Genomic DNA, 19,389 nt, shown 5'->3' with positions numbered 1-19,389 from the left:
ATTTTTTAATTTACAAATATTGGATTGTCTCCCCTTTTCTCTCGTATAACTTTTGAAGAAATGAATATAAAAAAATACTTCTGGTGAGTTAAAGTGTACTAGTACCATTGGTTTTAAAGCTGGTCTCATAAGAAACCCTGGGAGGTGGCAGACGTGAAGTGGACGATGATGTGAATTGATGAGCTCAGTGTGTCAAGCTTGAATCTAATCAATCTCATAACAACACTTTTACTTGTGAATGTTGATCATCTTCATGCGATTCCTCCTGTAAATATCTGATTCGTGAAAGAATCAGAAAAACCAACAACAGAATCAATCCGGTCAAAAAATTCATACGATGATGATTCAAATCAATTTACTTTCAAAGAAGCATCAACAATAGATTTTTTTTTTTTTTTTTTTTTTTTTTTTTTTAATTTTTACGTGTTTTCAACCCAAATTTTAGATACATATCCCGGACTAGTGCCACAACTGGGACACCAATGTTCAGTTTTTGTAATGTTTGAAGATGTTTACATTTGTACAAAAAACAATATTTTAAAAACTAGGGGTTTAGCTGTTTCTTAATAAATGATCTTTAAAACTAATTGAAACTCAAAAATTTGATGCAAGTTAAAAGTCTTGTTTTTCATGACATTAGTCACCAAATTTGATTTGCATGAACTTATTTGATATTAAAAAAAAAAAAAAAGTTTAAGATCTACTTACCCTAGTATGCAACAGGGTTAGTTGAATACAGCAGAAATACAACAGTTCAAACGACATTTTTTATTTATATGCAATATTTTGTATCATTTATAATGATTTTTTTCTTTAATTTCACATCTACAAATTAATTTGATTTAATTAACCTTAATATTTCTTTCAACATTAAAAAAAAAGTTTCATTATGCAATGTTTTATTCGTATTTGTGTCTTTATATATTAGATTGCAAAACCTTCGTAGGTTGAATATGGTTTTGATATCTTAATGCAAAGTTTATTCTGAAACTTCCGGTTTCTCATTTCACTTTTTTTTTTTTTTTAATGCTTTACAAAATAAAAGAAGTAAAAAAAAAAAATGAGAAATTAGTACCATTTAATTGCATTTTCTTCTTTTAAATTTTAGGAAATTAAAAAAAACATTTTTTTAACTGAGATAATTATTTTATTGCTGTAATTAAAAACAAAGTGTTCAAAATAACCAGTAGCTGGAATAAACTTCTCATTAATTTAGGACACTGAAACCATACTGGACCACTTTCATCCATGTTGAGTGTTTATATATATATATATATATATATATATATATATATATATATATATATATATATATATATAATGTAGGTTTTCATACATAAAGTAAATTTCACAGTGTATAAGGATTATTCGATACTGGAGATATTCATAATCCTACCCTATTTCCAAAAAAGGGGAAATAAAAAAATAGCGTGGATCAGTAAGTGCAATGCACTTACTGATCCACGCTATTTTTTAAATAGTATTTCCAAGTTTAATTAAAGTTTTATGATATGTTTTTTATTCAATTGTAAGGTTAAAGTATAGAATAGTTACAAAACACCCTCCCCTCCCCATGTTAAGAATGGCTTTTCAAATAATAATGTTATTATTACAGCACGGATCAATAAGTGCACTAGTACCGAGAAATATTTGGAATCAAGTTTCCCCTTACTATAATTTCAGATCATTTGAAACCATAGCAGCAAGTTTTAATCTCCCTTCCATCAAGGCCAGAGGTTTGGGGGAAATATCAGATATTTTGTAATTCATATGCAAAACTAGGAAAACAAATGACTATGATTGAAACATTTTATGGCTGTAAAAAAGTGCCAAAAGTAGGCTATGGATGATGGATGATCCCCTTAATGTGCAACCTTAAGGGAAAATGTCATATAGTCCACTACACAATTCAGGTCATTATCTTTCCAACGAGCCCTCATTTGTTTAATTCTGATCAATAGTCACTGAGAATTGGAACTTATAAAATTACCAAAAAAGTTGGTTATATATATATATATATATATATACTGGTAGCTAAATTAAATATTGAAATGCTCGTATCTTTGGTTCTATAGGATGAATCCACATGAAAATTTCCAGGCTTTTTTAAAATTATAATACTATACTATGGTTAAAATTTTATGACAATTGGTAAAAAAGAACCTATCAAGCCAATAAAATATGCCCAAATTTGTCTATATATAGTATATATATATACTATGTCCTGCAAGCCAGCTTCAGTTTTGCTGCTTCGGTTGTCTCCCCTGTGGCTTTGTCAGGCCATTAATATATATATATATATATAATGTAAATACTATTAAATAATACAGTATTGATTTTGTGTTTTTTTTTATTTTTTCAATTATTCAAATACACTATTTTTTACATTATTAACTAGGATGTGTCTATATTGAAAAGAGAGCTGTCATGTTTTTTGGGAGAAATTGAATTGCGTTTATGTGTATATGCATGCGTATTTTGATGGCACTGTATTTTCTTCATTTTCAGTAACACACATATTCATCAACTCCACACGTGTTTTATGTTTTTCCTTCACTTAGTTTGTTTTTCAACAATTTGTTCTACAATGAATAATTTAACAATCAGTGATGCTTAAGGTTTACAACCATTTAGGGAATGAAACCACACCTCATCTTGCAGAAGAATGAACTGGGTAAAGTATGTTGGTTTCCACATATGCGCTTAGGCAAGGATATTTGGAAACCTGTTCTTGTATAATCTTACTAATGACTTTCCTAGCGATCACATCATTTGAACAATAATCACAAAACTTGGTCAGAATATGAGTCATAATATAACTTAGGATTGATTTAATTTTGGAATATTTAGGTCAAGGAAAAGATGAAGGTCACACTTCAACTAATTGAAGGTCATCTAAATGACATTCACTTAGTTTAAATGTTTCCAAATTTCTTTTTCCAACTATTATAAAATATTAAAAAAATTTTTTTTTTTGTTTACGAAAAAAAAAAAAAAAAAACCGAATGTATTCTGGTGTATTTAATTTTGTAATTAAATTTTTAAATAATATGTAAAAAAAATTTTTTTTTTTTTTTTTTTTTGCTAATTTAGATTATTGCATTTTGGATTTAAATACATAATTGATTAATAGTTCTAATAAAAATAGTTCAAAATAATTACACCTACATAGATATATAAGAAATAAGAACATAATTTTATGAGTAGAAATAATGATTTAAAAAAAAGATTGCAAACAACCGTTGCCATTTATGAAGCATAAAGTCTATACACAGGAAATATAAAAATACCTCTTCTACTAGAACCCATGAGTATTTCTTTTTCTCGGTCAGTGTTAATTGACACCAAAAAGAATTCCTAACAAACCTCTTTAACTGAAAAGGTTTTCATGAGCTTATCATTAAATCCTAGATAAGTATTTTCATCCTCCATACTTATGTCTCCAGCCTTGGCTTTACTGGTTCGTGTCAGCGGTTATTAGTTTTTCTAAACATGACCTGCTCTCATTACCATCCCGATAATTATAATTCCTCCTAGTTGGTTTCATTTGGAACATTTGTGGTGTTGTACTTGTGTCAGTTGTTAGATGCAGATGTAAGAAATAGTATTAAAAGCTGGATTTCCACATAAGATCGAGCAATAGAATGGAAAATTCCGGTATTGGTACAGCTCTTGAATCAGATAAAAACTGGTTAGCTATTTAAAAAAAAAAAAAAAAAAAAAAAAAAAAAGGTTCGTGTTTTTGTCTTATTCAAAATTTGCACTAAAATCCTATTAAAAACTAAACATTACAGTTTAAGCGACATATTAGGATATTACGTCACAACCAGTCACTAAAGACACAAAGCAAATAAGCTGATAAAATCTTCCTTTATTTATTTATTTAATTTTTTTTACCACAGAAGAGACTGGTCAGTTTTGGAGTGATAACTGCTCCCATTCCCTTATGGGGGCATTACTTGGGGGGGGGGAGAAAGAAAGAAATAAAAGCTCCTGAAATCATTGTTAAACCCCAGATGGTTTTGTGCTGTTACTGTTTCAGACAGCTGTTATTAATCAACACACAAAAAAGCGAAAACAAACTGCTGCTACTTGTTATCTTTACCTGATGAGAATATATCCAGCTAATCTACTGGGATCAAAGAATTGGTCCTCATAGTACTACAGGGTGTAATTGTTTACCATCCTCAGCTGCTCCTGGTATTTGTTCTGCATTCTAATACAAGCATTTTTGAATAGAAGTTTGGTCACATCTATTTTCTTTTCATTTTTCTTGTGGTATTAACCCTAACGGGGTCAGTCCCTCATAGAGATACATCTGGTGTTATTGACAATTATTGTAAGTCTGAAGTTGATGTGTATGCTTGCATGGTTGGCGCGAATTTTAAATAGGAGTTTGGCCACATCTTTGAAAACATTATTTCGTAAGATTAATTCTAAAGTTTCTAAAGAAAACAGAAGGAGTATTTTTAAAGTTGATTCTATCAGTTTCCTATTACTAACACATCTTATCTGTCTCTTCAAGCGTTTGGATATGGGGTGAATACATAAAGTTACAAAGTTGCACTCTAAGACTGGAAAGTCATCGTTTCCTGTGACAGTCAAAATCAAACTAAACTTCATGAATACATATTTGAAACTTGAAGCAAAAAATAAATAACAAATGACAGCATTTGGCATTGAATAACTTGAAATGGGTTGATATGCCGTTAAAAAACAAACAAACAAACAAACAACAAACAAACAACTAACCCATGCACTATAAATAAATATTTGGAAATATTAAAACTAAAAACATAGAAACTTTTACCAAAATATCTGCATTCCACATTAAATAACCTGAAAACGGTTGATATGCCGTAAAAGCAAAGCTATGCAACCAAACACTATGAAAATCTGGTTCAGTTTAATAATTTAGTATCCAAACGGTACCGTAATGATATTTAACTTTCAAAATTTAAAAAAACAAAAAACAAAACAAAACAGTTATAAAAGTGACCTTTACTCCTGATCTAAAATGGAATATATACATCAAATCCGTTGCCAAGGTCGCTGGAAAAATGATGGGATCCTGCTATCGATCCAGTAGATATCTACCTGCTGATGCAATTCTTTACCTATATAAGAGCCAGGTACGTCCAAGTATGGAGTATTGCTGTCACATATGGGCAGGAGCTGCTAGGAAGAACTTATCCTGCCTTGACAGAGTTCAGAACAGACTTCGTAGCTTAGTGGGGGATGCCCTTTTCTCTTCTCTGCAACCTCTTTCTCACAGAAGAGACGTTGCAAGCCTGTCTCTGTTTTATCGTTATTTTCATGGCAAGTGTTCGTCTGAGCTCCAATCTATGGTCCCCCCTCGCCAAACATTCATGAGAAACACTTGTTTGGCTGTAAACACTATCAATAATTTCCCCCACTCTTTATCTGTGCCTAAACCTAAACGTAGATTCCATGAACAAAGCCTGTGGAACTCTGAAGCTTGCTTTCCAGCTGACTACAATATGGCCATCTTCAAGTCCAGTTCTTGATGAGCCGTTCCTCTTAAGTAATCCAATTTACCAAATTTACACTTCTAACGATTACTATGATATTGTCCTTTTGAGTACGGTACACTCTTTAACTGTTATCCTCGAGTGACCTTTGAGTCTTGATAAGTGGTGATTCTTTTGTAAAAAGAAAAAAAAAAAGTGTATATGTGTGTAAAGAGGCAGGGGTGGGGGAGAAATTTAAGTAACTCCTCCCGGACAACGCCGATTAAGTACTGCTAGTTATATAAATATGTAATCACAAATCTGCATCGAACAAATGAAAATAAAAGTACGCGACATTTTCTTGAATCTTTCCTTGGGCGATATTGATGTTGTCAAATTACAATGTTTTCAGCTTGAAATCGAATATCTCTAAAACATTAAAAGAAAAATGTCTTCCCTGATGGGAATATCTATTTAAAAGATGTCTTCATGTTCAGCAGTTCTGATTGTTTCTGATACATTTCAAAGCTGAGACAAAACTAAACCTCAGAACAAAGAATGTATCACACGATTCAATTTTTTTTTTTTATATATATCATCTTATGATTGAGAAATGCAAATGTTCCCTTTTCTTCCAAACAAAAACCATGGATAACTCCCCATTTTTTTTTCCGCCCATATAATCTTTCATCTTCTTTCAATGATCCAAATTTTCAATATCCATTTTTTTTTCTTCCTCTCCAAAATAGATAAGTATTCAGGCAATTTAGATATTAGAATTCTGGAATTTGTTTTTTTTTTGTTGTTGGTTTCTTTTTTTTTTAAATGTGCCATCACATCTTATGAGACATTTTCCATCAGTTCGGTTGGTCGGTCACGTGCAAGTTTTTTGTTTTTTTTCTGTTAACGCTAACCCAACCACGGTTATATTAATCCTCTTAGTTTCATGCCAGACAGATGTGACGTCGTAGCACTAGAGGAAAATAAAACGTTCTATTCTGATTTGCCAGTGAAATAATGAGGGAAGTGTGAATATAAAATTGTATTTTTTTAAGAATATGAAGTGGAAAAGAGAATAATAATAATTATTATTATTAATGGGTATCTTCTCTCTCTGCTTCCCTGTTTCCCTCCTTTGTTAAGTACTAAAGTTGAACAACTACCATTAAAGTAATAGAGTAGAGAAAGACTAGCAACATCTCTTCTGTGATGAAGTGGCTGTAGGGAACAAGGTGGCATCCCCACTAAATTTCAAAGTTTCTTTTGTACTTTGTCAGAGCATTATAGAGTGCTCTGGACAGCACCTCCCCAGATATGGTAACAGTACTCCACTTTAGAACATTATTTATGCAGGCAGAGAGGAGTGTGTCACGTGTAAGATACCTTATAGAGCGATAGAATGATCTAACCGTTTCTCTAGCAGCCTTGGGAATGGTTTTGATGCTCGTCTTTTGTTTCACGTCTGGAGTTAAATTTAATCCTAGAAGCTTATCAAAGGAGAGGGCTGTTCATTTCGATTGGATCAAAGTGATGATCTGAGCATTGGCGGTGAAAGGAGAGAAACACACAGATTGAATAGATGCAACTTATTGGAGATGCATTTTCATCGTTTCCTTCTCTATCTCGTCAAGGCAGATAAAATAACAGTTGATTATGGGGACTTTTCTTCTTCTTTCTCTTAGCATTTTTATCATTTCCTTCTATCGAACTGGGGATGGGAATATTTTTGAAGAAATACATTAAAGAAAATTCTCCGAACTCTTATAAAAGAAAAGTTTTAATGTAGTTTTTGGTATATTATCAAGAATCGTTGGAGAATAAAAAAAAAAAAAAAAAAAAAAAACCGAGATAATATTTTATTGAATAAAATCGATTTTTTTTTTTTTTGTTTTTATGGCATATCAACCTTTTTGGGGTTATTTAATGCTAACTCCAGTAATTTTTGAAAGATACGTTTATATCTTAAAATATTTATTCAAGGTGTTTGGTTTGGTTTGGTTGTTTGTTTTACAGCATATATATTCAATGCTGAATCCAGTAATTTTTGAAAGATAGGTTTTTATACTTAAAGTTGTTTATATCTTCAAATATTAATTCCTGGTTTTGTAGAGGAAAATTGTTGTTTATGTTTTTTACTTTGCAGAACATGATTGAGTTTTACAAAGGGCAAGAAAGAAAAAACAATAACAAGTGTTTTGTGAATTTTATGTCTGGAAGCCAGTATCTTCAGACATCAGTAGGACATAAAATCGGAGAAACTTTAAATAAGTGTGTGTGTGGGGGGGGGTAAAAATGTAGATATTATAATAATTAATTTTAGATTATGACTATATACATTAACATTTCTCTTCTTTCTGTCTTTTCTTATCACTTCTCTCTTCTCGTTGCTTTCTCCTTTTCTATCGCTCCTTTTTCCCCTCCTCGCTTTCTTTCTCATTTTTTTTTCTCGTCTCAATTCTTGAAAGCAATTTAGCAATTTCGTTATTTTTCATCTAATTATTTTTATTAATGAAACTTTTTTTTTTCCTCAATAAGACACGAACATGGACAAAAAACAATTGACACCTTTTATTGAAAAATACAATTCATAGCAGATGTGCATTAAAAAGAATCTTTTGTTTTTCTTGTATTAAAAATATTTCCATTATTCAATTATTAGAAAAACTAATTAGAATTTCTGTAAATGAATATTCCAATCAATGGATGGAAATGGATTGCTGCAACTTTTATCATGAAGAATTAATTCTTTATTTTTGTGTGAAAAAAAAAGCAAAAACAAAAAAAAATATAACATCAATTATCTGTAGTTCTATATTAATTATTCAATATGCATCTCGTTGTATTTATGTGTGAATGTTGAGGTACATCTAATATATAAAATTATACAATTCAGATTTTATAAGTTATACCTAAATAACATTTCATCTGGAAAATCGCTATTTTGTTCTCTCTAGCCAGTCATTTGCAAAAGTTTGCAATCTGTGTTATTTACATAAAAAAAGAAGACATTCTAATCGAGTTCATCAATTACACATTCTATTCAATCAAATTAATCTTTCAGCAATAAAAGAGATTCACTCTTCATTGTCAATGAATTTGTGCAACTTTATAAGGAAAAATAAAATAAAAATGACCACTTATTTTATATTTTTATATTCAATATGCATCTCTATAATTATGTTTGTTGTTGCAGTGTTTGTCTTTAAATGTAATCGTATATAATTTTTCATTAAGGCATAAGTGACAAGGTGAATTTAAAGATTGACAAGTACTAATTTTCTTTGTTACATGTCAAATCCCATTAGTCTTAAGTTGATTTGAGTTAACCTATTTTTTCTTCCCTAAGCATCCACCAAAACCATATCATTTCCCTCAAAGAAGAAAAAAAAATTAAAATTTATGCTATATTTATTGCTTATATCCACCCTGGGTCAAGTATTCTATATGAGTGTGTTGTCTTTTCTGATTTGCTATGTACATGCATATTGAAAACGCACAATTCAATATGGATGTGTGCATTCAGTTGGTCAAACAAAAGATTTTGTATCCACATTTTAAATCACTTCATCATTGCAACCCAGTCATTGGCTTCTGTGTCCCATTTTGATGCATTGAATCGGCTTCATGCTTCAAAAACCTGTGCATTGAAGCCACAATTCTTTTGCTGTGTGTATCTTTTTCTTTGTGTTTTGTTTCTTTCATCTTCCAACTGAAATTAAATGGACTTCTTGTTTTGTGACCGGAACCTTTTTTCTTATTTTGTATTTAGCTTTTTTAGCTAGTTGTACCTACCTGGAGTTGCCTTCATACATACATATATATATATATATATATATATATATATATATATATATATATTGCTCTTAGTCTGTCTTTAAAGAAACTACTGAGGCGAAATAGCTAAAATTTGTATTGACCTTTGTTATGATAAGGTTCAACAAACTAAATATTATGCCATCTGATCAATGCACTTTGTGGGATTTATAGCATTCAGTATTTATTGCAAAAGTGACCACAAATATAATCATGTTCAACCATCAATTTGGTATAAGCACTCATTCCAAGTCAACACGCTATAACTTTTGTCCGTTTTTAATGAGCTATAAATTCTAATATATATATACATATATAATTGGATAAAAATATCTTCCAAAACTTTCAATTTTTTAATACATGAATATATACTAAGTATTTTAAATGTATCCAAGGAAAGCTAATCTTTAGGAAAAAATCGTTGTTATCTCCCTTTCATTATCCACTCTAAAAGTTTTTCTGTCACTAACATAGTGAAAAGGAAAAAGAAAATGTAGGATAGTTTAGATCTAGTATTGTAATGTCAGTCAGATTTAAAAAAATTTAAATCAGATATATTTTATATTTCACAAGCATTTATTTCATATGAACATAATTGAACATTCATAAACTCTGATACATCTTTTAAGATATTCTCCTTACATAACTAAAAATAAGTCTCTTTACTTCCACATTAGTATTTATTATTGTTATATTGTAGCACCAGTTGTTATATTGGTGTTATAAGGTCTTGAATCTCAATACCCGTCACAACAACAAAAATAGTGTATGGTAGCAAGAAAGACAGACAGAATATTAAATTAAATATTTATTGAAAGAAACAAAATGGTTGAAAATTTCTCTTGTTGATAAAAAGTTTCCGAGAAGAAGAGAATAACAAAGTCCTTGTTATTAAGGTTTGTTAGAGTGAAAAGAATAAGAAATGTCTCCTGTTCACATGATGTTCTGAGGTGAACAAAATATTAAGGTTTTTGTTACTAAAGTTGTTAAAGGTATGAATAATTTAAAATGTCTCCTGTTGTTAGGATTTCCAAGAAGAAGAAAATAACAAAGTCCTTGTTATTAAGTTTTGTTGTTGCTATCTGTGGGCGAACCGCCTCTGCTACTATGAGAAGGAAAGAGCAAAGATGTTCGAGTTAGTAGCTGCTGCTGTTAAAGAGAGAAGGAGTAATACATACGAGTTGTCGCCTCTGCCACCATTGCTGCTCAGTTGATGTAGTGCATATTTAAATATTGTACGCGCATGCGGATGTAGTTTTAAACATATTTTCAGGTGTGAACAATAGAGAACTTTGCTGTCATATGTGTCATAAGGATATGGTTAGCCTTGCCGTAGGGAAATATTCGCCCCCCCCCCCGATTTTGCATTTGTTTTATTTCTATTTAAACCCGGTGTGTCTGTGAATGAATTTAGACTAAGTTTGTCACTTGTAGTCCTTTTCATAAATATTTTTTATCACATATATTTGTATCTCAGCTGTCGAAATCTTCCAGTCTTCTTAGTGTAACTATTTCCGTGGACAATGTATTTTGCCCGATAATTCTTTACTATAATGAACTGTGTATTGTAGTGGAAGTATGGGTACCAAAAGCATAGTTTCTAACAGCAGCTTAATGTGTCGTTAACAGTCGATTGAATATCGTAGTCAAGCACAGGTCGGTACCATTGTCACTTATGAATCAGCGCTGTCATATCAGTGGTTGCTCCTGATGTTTGGGTGTCTCCTCTACTTCTGATGCAATCTTTGTTTTGTTTACATGTTGTTATAGGTCCGGTGGAGATCTTATATTTCACAATATAACATTATATAGAAATATTAAGTAATAGTAGAGACTTACTATTTTGCCTTCCTATATATATATATATATATATATATATATATATATATATATATATATATATATAAAGCTGAATGTCTGTGTGTGTGTGTAGTGTGTCTGGTCACGAATAGGCTCCTATATGGTTGACTATTTTAAAAAACTGATTACATATAATGATAGAAGATGTATCGAGACACAGAAATGGGTATGTTTGATCTTGCAGAACAGTGGTTCATTGTAATTGTGGGGTCTGCGTACGCACCTGGTCCACAAAGTATGGAAATAAAAAATTCAAAAAGAACGTTTACAAGTGTTTTTGATATAGATGTACATAAGAATACTTTGATAAGTATGTTTTAACTTAAATAGGGATGGTATAATAAAATTGTGGGATCTGCGTTCGCGCCTGGCCTCCATAGAATGGAAATAGGCACAAACTTTAATAAAGACTTTTCATATCTATCTGCGTAAGTATTCTTTGATAATTATGTTTCAGTTTGAAGAAATGCGGTATAATAAAATTATGGGACGTTCGTTCGTGCCTGACCTCCATAGAATAGAAATAACAAGGTTTTTTTAATATAGATCCACAAAATATTGTGATAAGTGTTTCAGTGTGAACAGGTATGGTAAAATAAATTATGGGATTTATCTATTTTATTTTTACTTTCATCATATTTTGCTTTGGTTTTGATACCCCCAAATTCGAACCTATCTCTTTACAACCCTTCCTTTTCATAACCTATCCTACTTTCATAAATCAGAGTCCATTTTCTGTAGGCTGTTTTTGAACCCAGTCAACGATGGGTACTTTTGCTAGTATATATATATAAAGTGACTTTGCCTATTTGTGTAAATAACTGTTTCTACCAAACTCCTCAGACAATTTTAGGCCTAAAGACTTGAATTTTGATATATAGGGGATTTGGACCTATCAAACAAATTTGATTTTTTAGCCAGTAAAAATAGCTGCTAAGTGGTCAAAATTGAAAAAAATTGGAACTTGGCAGGCGTAAATCAACTTAAAGTGCTCTTCTATGCATGCACAAATATACATTTATAGATTAAACAACGTTATTTTTGAACTTTTATATATGTATGGACATGGCTCAGAGGATAACAAATAAGGCTGGAGAACTGTATGTTTTGGTGTCGATTTTAACTGATAGCACTCAAGTTATTTATTTATTTAACTTTTGAAATCACTACTATATATTGGGTACAATATAATATTTGATAGAGAATCGACTCTATAATAATAAATACGAAATCTGCATCAATTAAAAGATCATATTTAAATGTATTTTACAACCGGGAAATGCTGCCTACTTGTTTATATATACGTTTGTGATATGTAGCGATACACAAGTTGGATGTTTTTTTTTTTGTTGTTTTTGTTTTTTTGTTACATTTTCACCCCATACAAGGCACATTGCCACTTTGGTGTAGGGGGCTACTAACAGGGGCAACAACTACTGGGGTACTATGTAGGGATTTTGGCAGCAAGATGTCTGTTCACGTTGCACTTGAACTTCTGCACGTCAGTACAGTTGGGGAAGCAGTGACCTGGAATGGAATTCCAAAGTCTAGGGGTTCTGGGGAAGAAACTACTGGAGTAGAAAGATCTTTTACATCTAGGGACTTCTACAGTGTGGGGGTGGGATTTTGCAGCCTGTTGGGTCTGTTATATTGAAAAAAAAAGGTCATTTTTTTCTCAAACTACTCACAGAAACATTAAGGAATATTAGAGTGATTTAATCAAAATAATGAGAATGAGCCATAAAATATCAAAATTAAGAGATGGTGACTTGTTCATTTAATTAGCCATTACAGCTAATTAGAAGAATTTTAAAAAATATTTTCTTTTTTCAAACATAACTCAATCCCAGAACTAAAGTATATGTTAGCATGTATTTTGGATGATTAAAATATTTGACAAAAAAAAATGTTTGAGAGCAAACAAACGATTATTAACTCATACTTAGTATAAAAGGATATTGTTTGAATAGTAAGAAATATTAGTGTGTGGTTAAATCAACATAGAGAGGAATGCATAGATAACTAAAAGATAAATGGATGACCTGTTCAGTTAATTATAAATTACTGCTAATTAAAACAATTAAAAGAGACTTTTTTCAAACATAACTCAATTCCAGAACTAAGAATATATTTTAGCACTAACGAGTATAGTAGACTCAAGAAAATTCGACTTGGGTACATAAGAAATGATTTGATACCAACCCTTTGGCTTGGATTGCATGAAGATCAAGGGTGAGATATTATCTGATGTTGTTCAACCCAGAGTCTGGGACACTGCATTTAAATTAAATACCAAAACCTAATGTTGATGAGTAAATTAAAAGCAAAGGTTTCACATTGTGTGACCTAGAGTTCACCAAAGGACATAACCAGAAGTATACACAAGAGGCATCATTTTTTTTTCAAACATAGTAAAAAGACTTGAAAAGAGGAATTTTCATAAAGACATGAAACACTTTTTCCAGGACAATTTCTGTACCTGGTGCCACTATTTATATCAATAAACTTGGTTTATTATTTATGTTTACTGTTGAATTTGGAAGGTCTGCCATTCCAGAATGTTGTTCTTTGTTGAAATTTATTGTTTTATGAATGTTTGATTTCTGAAATAATTATTTAAATATTAAAACGTTTAATTTTATATATATATATATATTTTTATTTTGTAGAAAATTTATCAGTCAATGTTTCAAGCCATTTTCAGCAGATGTCACTGAGGATGGTGTGTATAAAAAGCTTTGTATGGAAACAGCCCAATACAAAGCGGATCTGGTATCAAAGGTGGACTTGTAAGTATCGACCGATTTCAAACATCTTTTTTATATACTCTTTCTCTCGTGAGAAAAAAAAAAGAGAAGAAAAATTAGTTGAATAAAAGGAGACTAACAAAATGTTTTCTGCTCAACTATAACCGTTGTAAGAAAAATAATTTTTTTATTATTTTTTTTTCTTTTCTCTTTTTTGTCCTCTTCCTTTCTTCAATTTTCATCTTTTTCTTAATCATTTTATTTCTAGTTCTGTTTTAATCCTTTTTTTCTTACTTCTTATCTTTTTTCTGTTTTTTTTATTTTTTGCTTTCTATTTCCACACCTCTTTTTCATCCCTTCTTCCCTCCTCTCTTTCTTTGTTTCTTTTATACTCCTTTCCCTTTCATTTATTCCTCCTTTGTTTTCTCCTACTTCTCTTTACCTCCTTTTTTCCTCCTCTGACTTTTCACATACTTTCTATTCTATTTTTTTTTTCAATAATTTATCTGAGATTATTATTATTATTTTATAATTTTAAATTACATACATAACTATATCTTCAAATTGTTTTTTGTTTATTTCTCCTTTCTTGATGCATGGTAGAGTGGTTTAATTTTTCTGCTATTCAAAAAACTTGTATGATAAAATTCATTGACGACATGATTGCATTGTCCAACAGTATGGGTGCTTTTAGAGACATTCAGAAATCAAATATGAAGAAACCTTGAATTGGCGCTTGTGAAAAGACCAACTTAGAATGAGCAGTTCTGCTACAATTCATGTCTTTTTGTTTGTGATTTTTTTAATGCATATTGAAATCAAATTACATGCTTTTAAAATGGCTGTAAACCAAAAACCCACCACATAAGTTTAATAACAATTCAAAGTTTATCACAATCAAATGAAATTATTCATCACATCAAAATCTCTTTTAGATATAACTGCAAAGAACTCATTTCTGTGCCTAACAGCAAACAGAATTTTCATGAACGGAGTTTTTTTTTCCAAGAATTTCCACTGTAGCACACATTACCACAGGACTGCTTTCCTGCAGAGTACAGCATGATCATCTTAAATCCAATGTCAGCAAATATTTGTCATAAATAATCCTCAAGATAATATGATGATAATAATAGATTAATCGAATTTTGTCCACTGTATTCATTATTTTAAATCATCTCATAATATTATTCATCATTCAAATGACAATCTGTTCATCTCATTAACACTTATCCTTGAGTGGCTTTTAGTCTTTGGTGGCTCATTAGTAAAAAAAAAAAAGTATTTTAGATTTATAATTATTAATAATGTTTACCAATGTTTCTTAGTTTCTGTTTTTTACGTATAATTAGCCCCCCCCCCCCACACTCCAACATTTAGTATTTCTTTTTTACTAAATTTCTAGATTTGGTGTTTGACCAAAAAAACCAAAAATCATCCTTTTCACAAATTAATTAGCTGTACATATTATGCAGAAACTTATAAAATTTAGAACATAGATAATAGATGTTACAGGGAGTGTAATGAGCTATGTTTGATTTATTTTTGAAGGGAGCAAAGATCAAAGAAAGAAAAGATTCCTCCTTGTAAGACATTATTACCACAACTGAACAAAGTTTTCCTTTCCCTCTTCCATAGACTAAACATAAAACAGAATTTCCATAAACACATTTTTTTAAGGGTTTCTCATCTATGAAACACATTACCATGGTATTGCTTCCCTGCAGATCACAACATGGTCGTCTTCAAATCCAATGCCAAGAAATGTTATAAACCATCATCATAAGTAATGAAATTTTGTTTATTCCAGTCAGCATTTATCAATCCTCTCTGACAATCCATCCTTGAGTGGCTTTTGGTCTTCATAAATGATGAATCATTAGTAAAGAAAACTTATGTGCGCACACATACACACACACATATATCAGCAAATATATGCGTGTTCAAGGCATATTTTTGTTAGGCTGGAAGGATCACAATGAACAGGCTACATACACTGATCCCCAAAGGAGGAGATATTGACTGAGAGGATGATATAACACAAATGTATGCTACACTACTTCTCAAAGGAGGAGGTAATGCCCAGTAAGATGATATCATAATGATAGAACAGATACTACAGACTCCATCTGAAAAAGAGGAAGTAATACCTGGGAACATCTCTCCATGAAAGAATGTAATGCCTCTGAGTATGGTATCATGGCAACAAAAAAAAAAAGGAGGAGGTAATTCTAATGGAGACAGTCTTATAGCAACAGAACCAGTACTACACTAGCTATCTCCATTAAATGCAATAATAGGTTAAATTAGTGTTTTTTTTTTTTTTTCTTTAATTTAAAAATGTCTAGTCATAAAAACATTCTTTTTATAATTTTTTTAGTCTTTTCGCTAATATCAAAGTATTTCAGGCCAGTGTGAGACGAGGAGAGAAAAATGGTGGTGAGAACGTTATTACATCTGAGAGATGATTAAAGGGTTGAATCTTTTGTTGATCAGGATCTGATCCCTTTCTTTAAGCACCAGTTGAAGATTAAAATCAGATGTGATAGTAAACGATTACATTCCTTAGATTTTGAAAAAGGTAGATACAAGTAACAAGCTTATATGTAAGAAAAGGAGTTAAATATGTGTTCCTTGTATGGCGCACGTGGTTCCTGGTCCTATCAACGAAACTATTGAATTTAAAAACAGTAAAAAAAAAAATTTTTTTTAAATACATAAAACAGCATGATAAATGGGAACGTAGTAAGAGAGATTTTTTTTTTTATTAAGTAAAACTTTGTGTTTTTTTTTAATATTTAGGTATATCTTCTGTAAGATTTAACTTGCATATTTGTTTATAATTATTATTTGGAGTTTTTATTTTTGTAAGTTTACAGTAAGATTTACTTTGCATGTGACAACAGCAGTAGGAAATAAATTGTTATTAATAAAAAAAATAAATTACTATTCCTCCGGGTAGCCCTGCTAGTTTTAAATAATTAGCTTTTCATTCATAACTCTGTAGTAAACACAAAACATAAACATTTTAGTAATTTCGAAACAGATTTATTTATCTTTTAAATGTGACCTAAAGAAAGAAACTGATTTGCATTTTCAATTGAAATTCAGAAAAACCTATCTGGTTCGTCTAAAGAAAGAAACATTTGAACACAAAGCTATCATTGAATTAGACATTGTTCCGAACACAGAACAAGAAAAAATTAGAAACCTATGTGATCATGGTGTTTAAATGTGTCTGTGTGTGTGTGTGTATGTATATATATATAACTATTCATTTACTCACATAAATTAATATATGAGAGTATAAATTTATGTGTAAACTTTAAGTATTTACTTCAAAAGTGCTCAATACGTAGGTAGAGCTAGTTAGTAAGTTATAAAATATATATGGCGATTAAGCTACACTGAATATTCCGCGTTTCATCCACTCTAGGACTCTTCATAGGAGCATAAGTCTGAAGAGTCCTAGAGTGGATGAAACGTAAAATATTCAGTGTAGCTTAATCGCCATATATATTTTATAACTTACTATATATATATATATATATATATAGAGAGAGAGAGAGAGAGAGAAGTAAAGCCAGTTCAATAACTGTTTCTTCAACAATTTTGTTTTTTAAACAGGGCTCTATGGACAAATTTATCTTTAGTTGACCCTTGACAACTAAATATTTTCGTTTACTAGCCAAATAGAAAAGTTACTAGCCAAACCCACATGATTTTTAGAATATGACATCTTCGTTCTGTGACAAGTATGTACATCATAAAAATTTCCCTGTGTGTTTTTTTTTAATAAGTGTAATTCTAAATATACAACAAATTTTATGTTGATGCTTAAAGGTATAAACATTCTAATTTCTTCAGATGTTTTTTTAAACAGCCTTTGTTAAAAAAGAAAAGAAAAGAGTATATTGTTCTATTAAACTTTTATTGTTTAAATAATTTAACTTTGTTCGTTTTATTAAAAAAAATAGTTGAAAAAATATTTTTCACTCAGTAGTGAACATTGGAAGATTGTCGCCGACTGTTTCACTAGCAATGTAGAGCCCTGTTAAAGTTAATTATGGGAAGTGTTGGATTATTAAAAAGAAGAAAATTTGTATTTCAAATCTCTGTTAATATTTAATCCGCATAGCTATTTTCATTTTGCTTAGTAATAATATCTAAGATAGAACAGCATATATGTGACCTAAATTTGTCATCATGAAAACAAGTTAATTTTAGGTTTGGTTATCTTGAGCCACAAAATGTTTGCTTAATCATGAGTTTTGGTCACAGTGGCTTCCTTTTATGATAGCTTAAGTGTTCAGATCCAGTGTAGGTATGGGAGGGAGGGGGGAAGTGGATTCCTAAACTAATTTTATGGACATCTTGCCACAATTTACAAGGAGATAGAGGGGATTTTATGACCTCTACTTAGGCTGGAATACCAGCTGGCCCTTAATGTTTTCTTGTTAGATTCCATTAAAGTTCATTATCTTCATATCACTGAAGATTATCTTGAAAAGGGAAGTTTGTATGTATCTATGTAAATTTCTACATAGTGTATGTGTATACCTATATGTGTGTGTGTGTGTATATGCATATTGAAAATGAAAAATGTGTGTATATATGCATATGTGCTTAAATGGTAAGATGAATAACATCTTGGAATTTGGAATGTAGCTGTTTTGTCATCTATTTGTTTGCTCTGTAGTTAAATTTAACACACATGGAGCTTCATAAATAAAAGGATTGGTATAAATAAAGGGTGAAATATGATTGAAGAAGCATATTTTTCCCATAAACTTATCTATACATACACACACAAACAGTATAATATATATATGTATATATATATATATATATATATATATATATATATATATATATATATATATATATATATATATATATATATAATAAGTTAAGCAACAATGAGTCTGGCTATTATTAGTTGGGAGACCATTTGGGAATACAAGGTATTGTACCAGGATGTAGAAATTTCCAGGTTAGTACCCTCAGTCTTCGTTAAGGTATGCAGCTAGGGGAAGGAAAACTCTGATGTATGCCCATTAACCCTTATCCTCGAGTGGCCTTCGGGCTTTGATAAGTGGTGATTCCAGTGTAAAAAAAAATTTAAAAAAAAAACGGACGCCTACTGTCTACTCTGTCCTGTTGTAATCATTTCCACCAACTGAGCAGTCATTCCAAAAACTGTGGATGGTACTCCACAAAGCTTTCACCACTAAAACAAATCATTTGTGTGGATTTCAGACAATTTACTTGCCTGAACCTCATGTTGAGACTCGTGGGAGGTGATCTATAGATTTTAGTTTTACTGGTAGTTTAAAATCAATAAATATTGATTATATTATTGTTACTATCAGCAGTGAAAGGTTTTGTTTTAAATAAAATCAAATAAGAAAAGATATATAAAGGAATCGTTCTTTAGCATCGTGAGATGGTCACAATTTTTCTGATACCCCCAAAGTTCCAATTTTTCCAATTCCTGA

General features: G+C 30.7%; 1 protein-coding gene across 1 annotated transcript in view; it reads left to right on the top strand.

The window, feature by feature from the left end:
* LOC145292979 (uncharacterized) overlaps window positions 1-19,389 on the top strand; it is a 485,581-nt gene that overhangs the window by 443,278 nt on the left and 22,914 nt on the right. Inside the window, exon 26 of the mRNA XM_080139221.1 lies at window positions 13,814-13,933. Within this exon, the coding sequence (XP_079995347.1) occupies window positions 13,814-13,933 (120 nt within the window). The remainder of the gene's footprint in view (window positions 1-13,813; window positions 13,934-19,389) is intronic.

Source organism: Euprymna scolopes, chromosome 14 (assembly GCF_053919585.1).
Source record: "Euprymna scolopes isolate OS-2025 chromosome 14, ASM5391958v1, whole genome shotgun sequence".
Taxonomy (NCBI): domain Eukaryota; kingdom Metazoa; phylum Mollusca; class Cephalopoda; order Sepiida; family Sepiolidae; genus Euprymna; species Euprymna scolopes.
The sequence above is the reverse complement of the archived record's forward strand: the minus strand, read 5'-3'. Positions and strand labels throughout refer to the sequence as shown.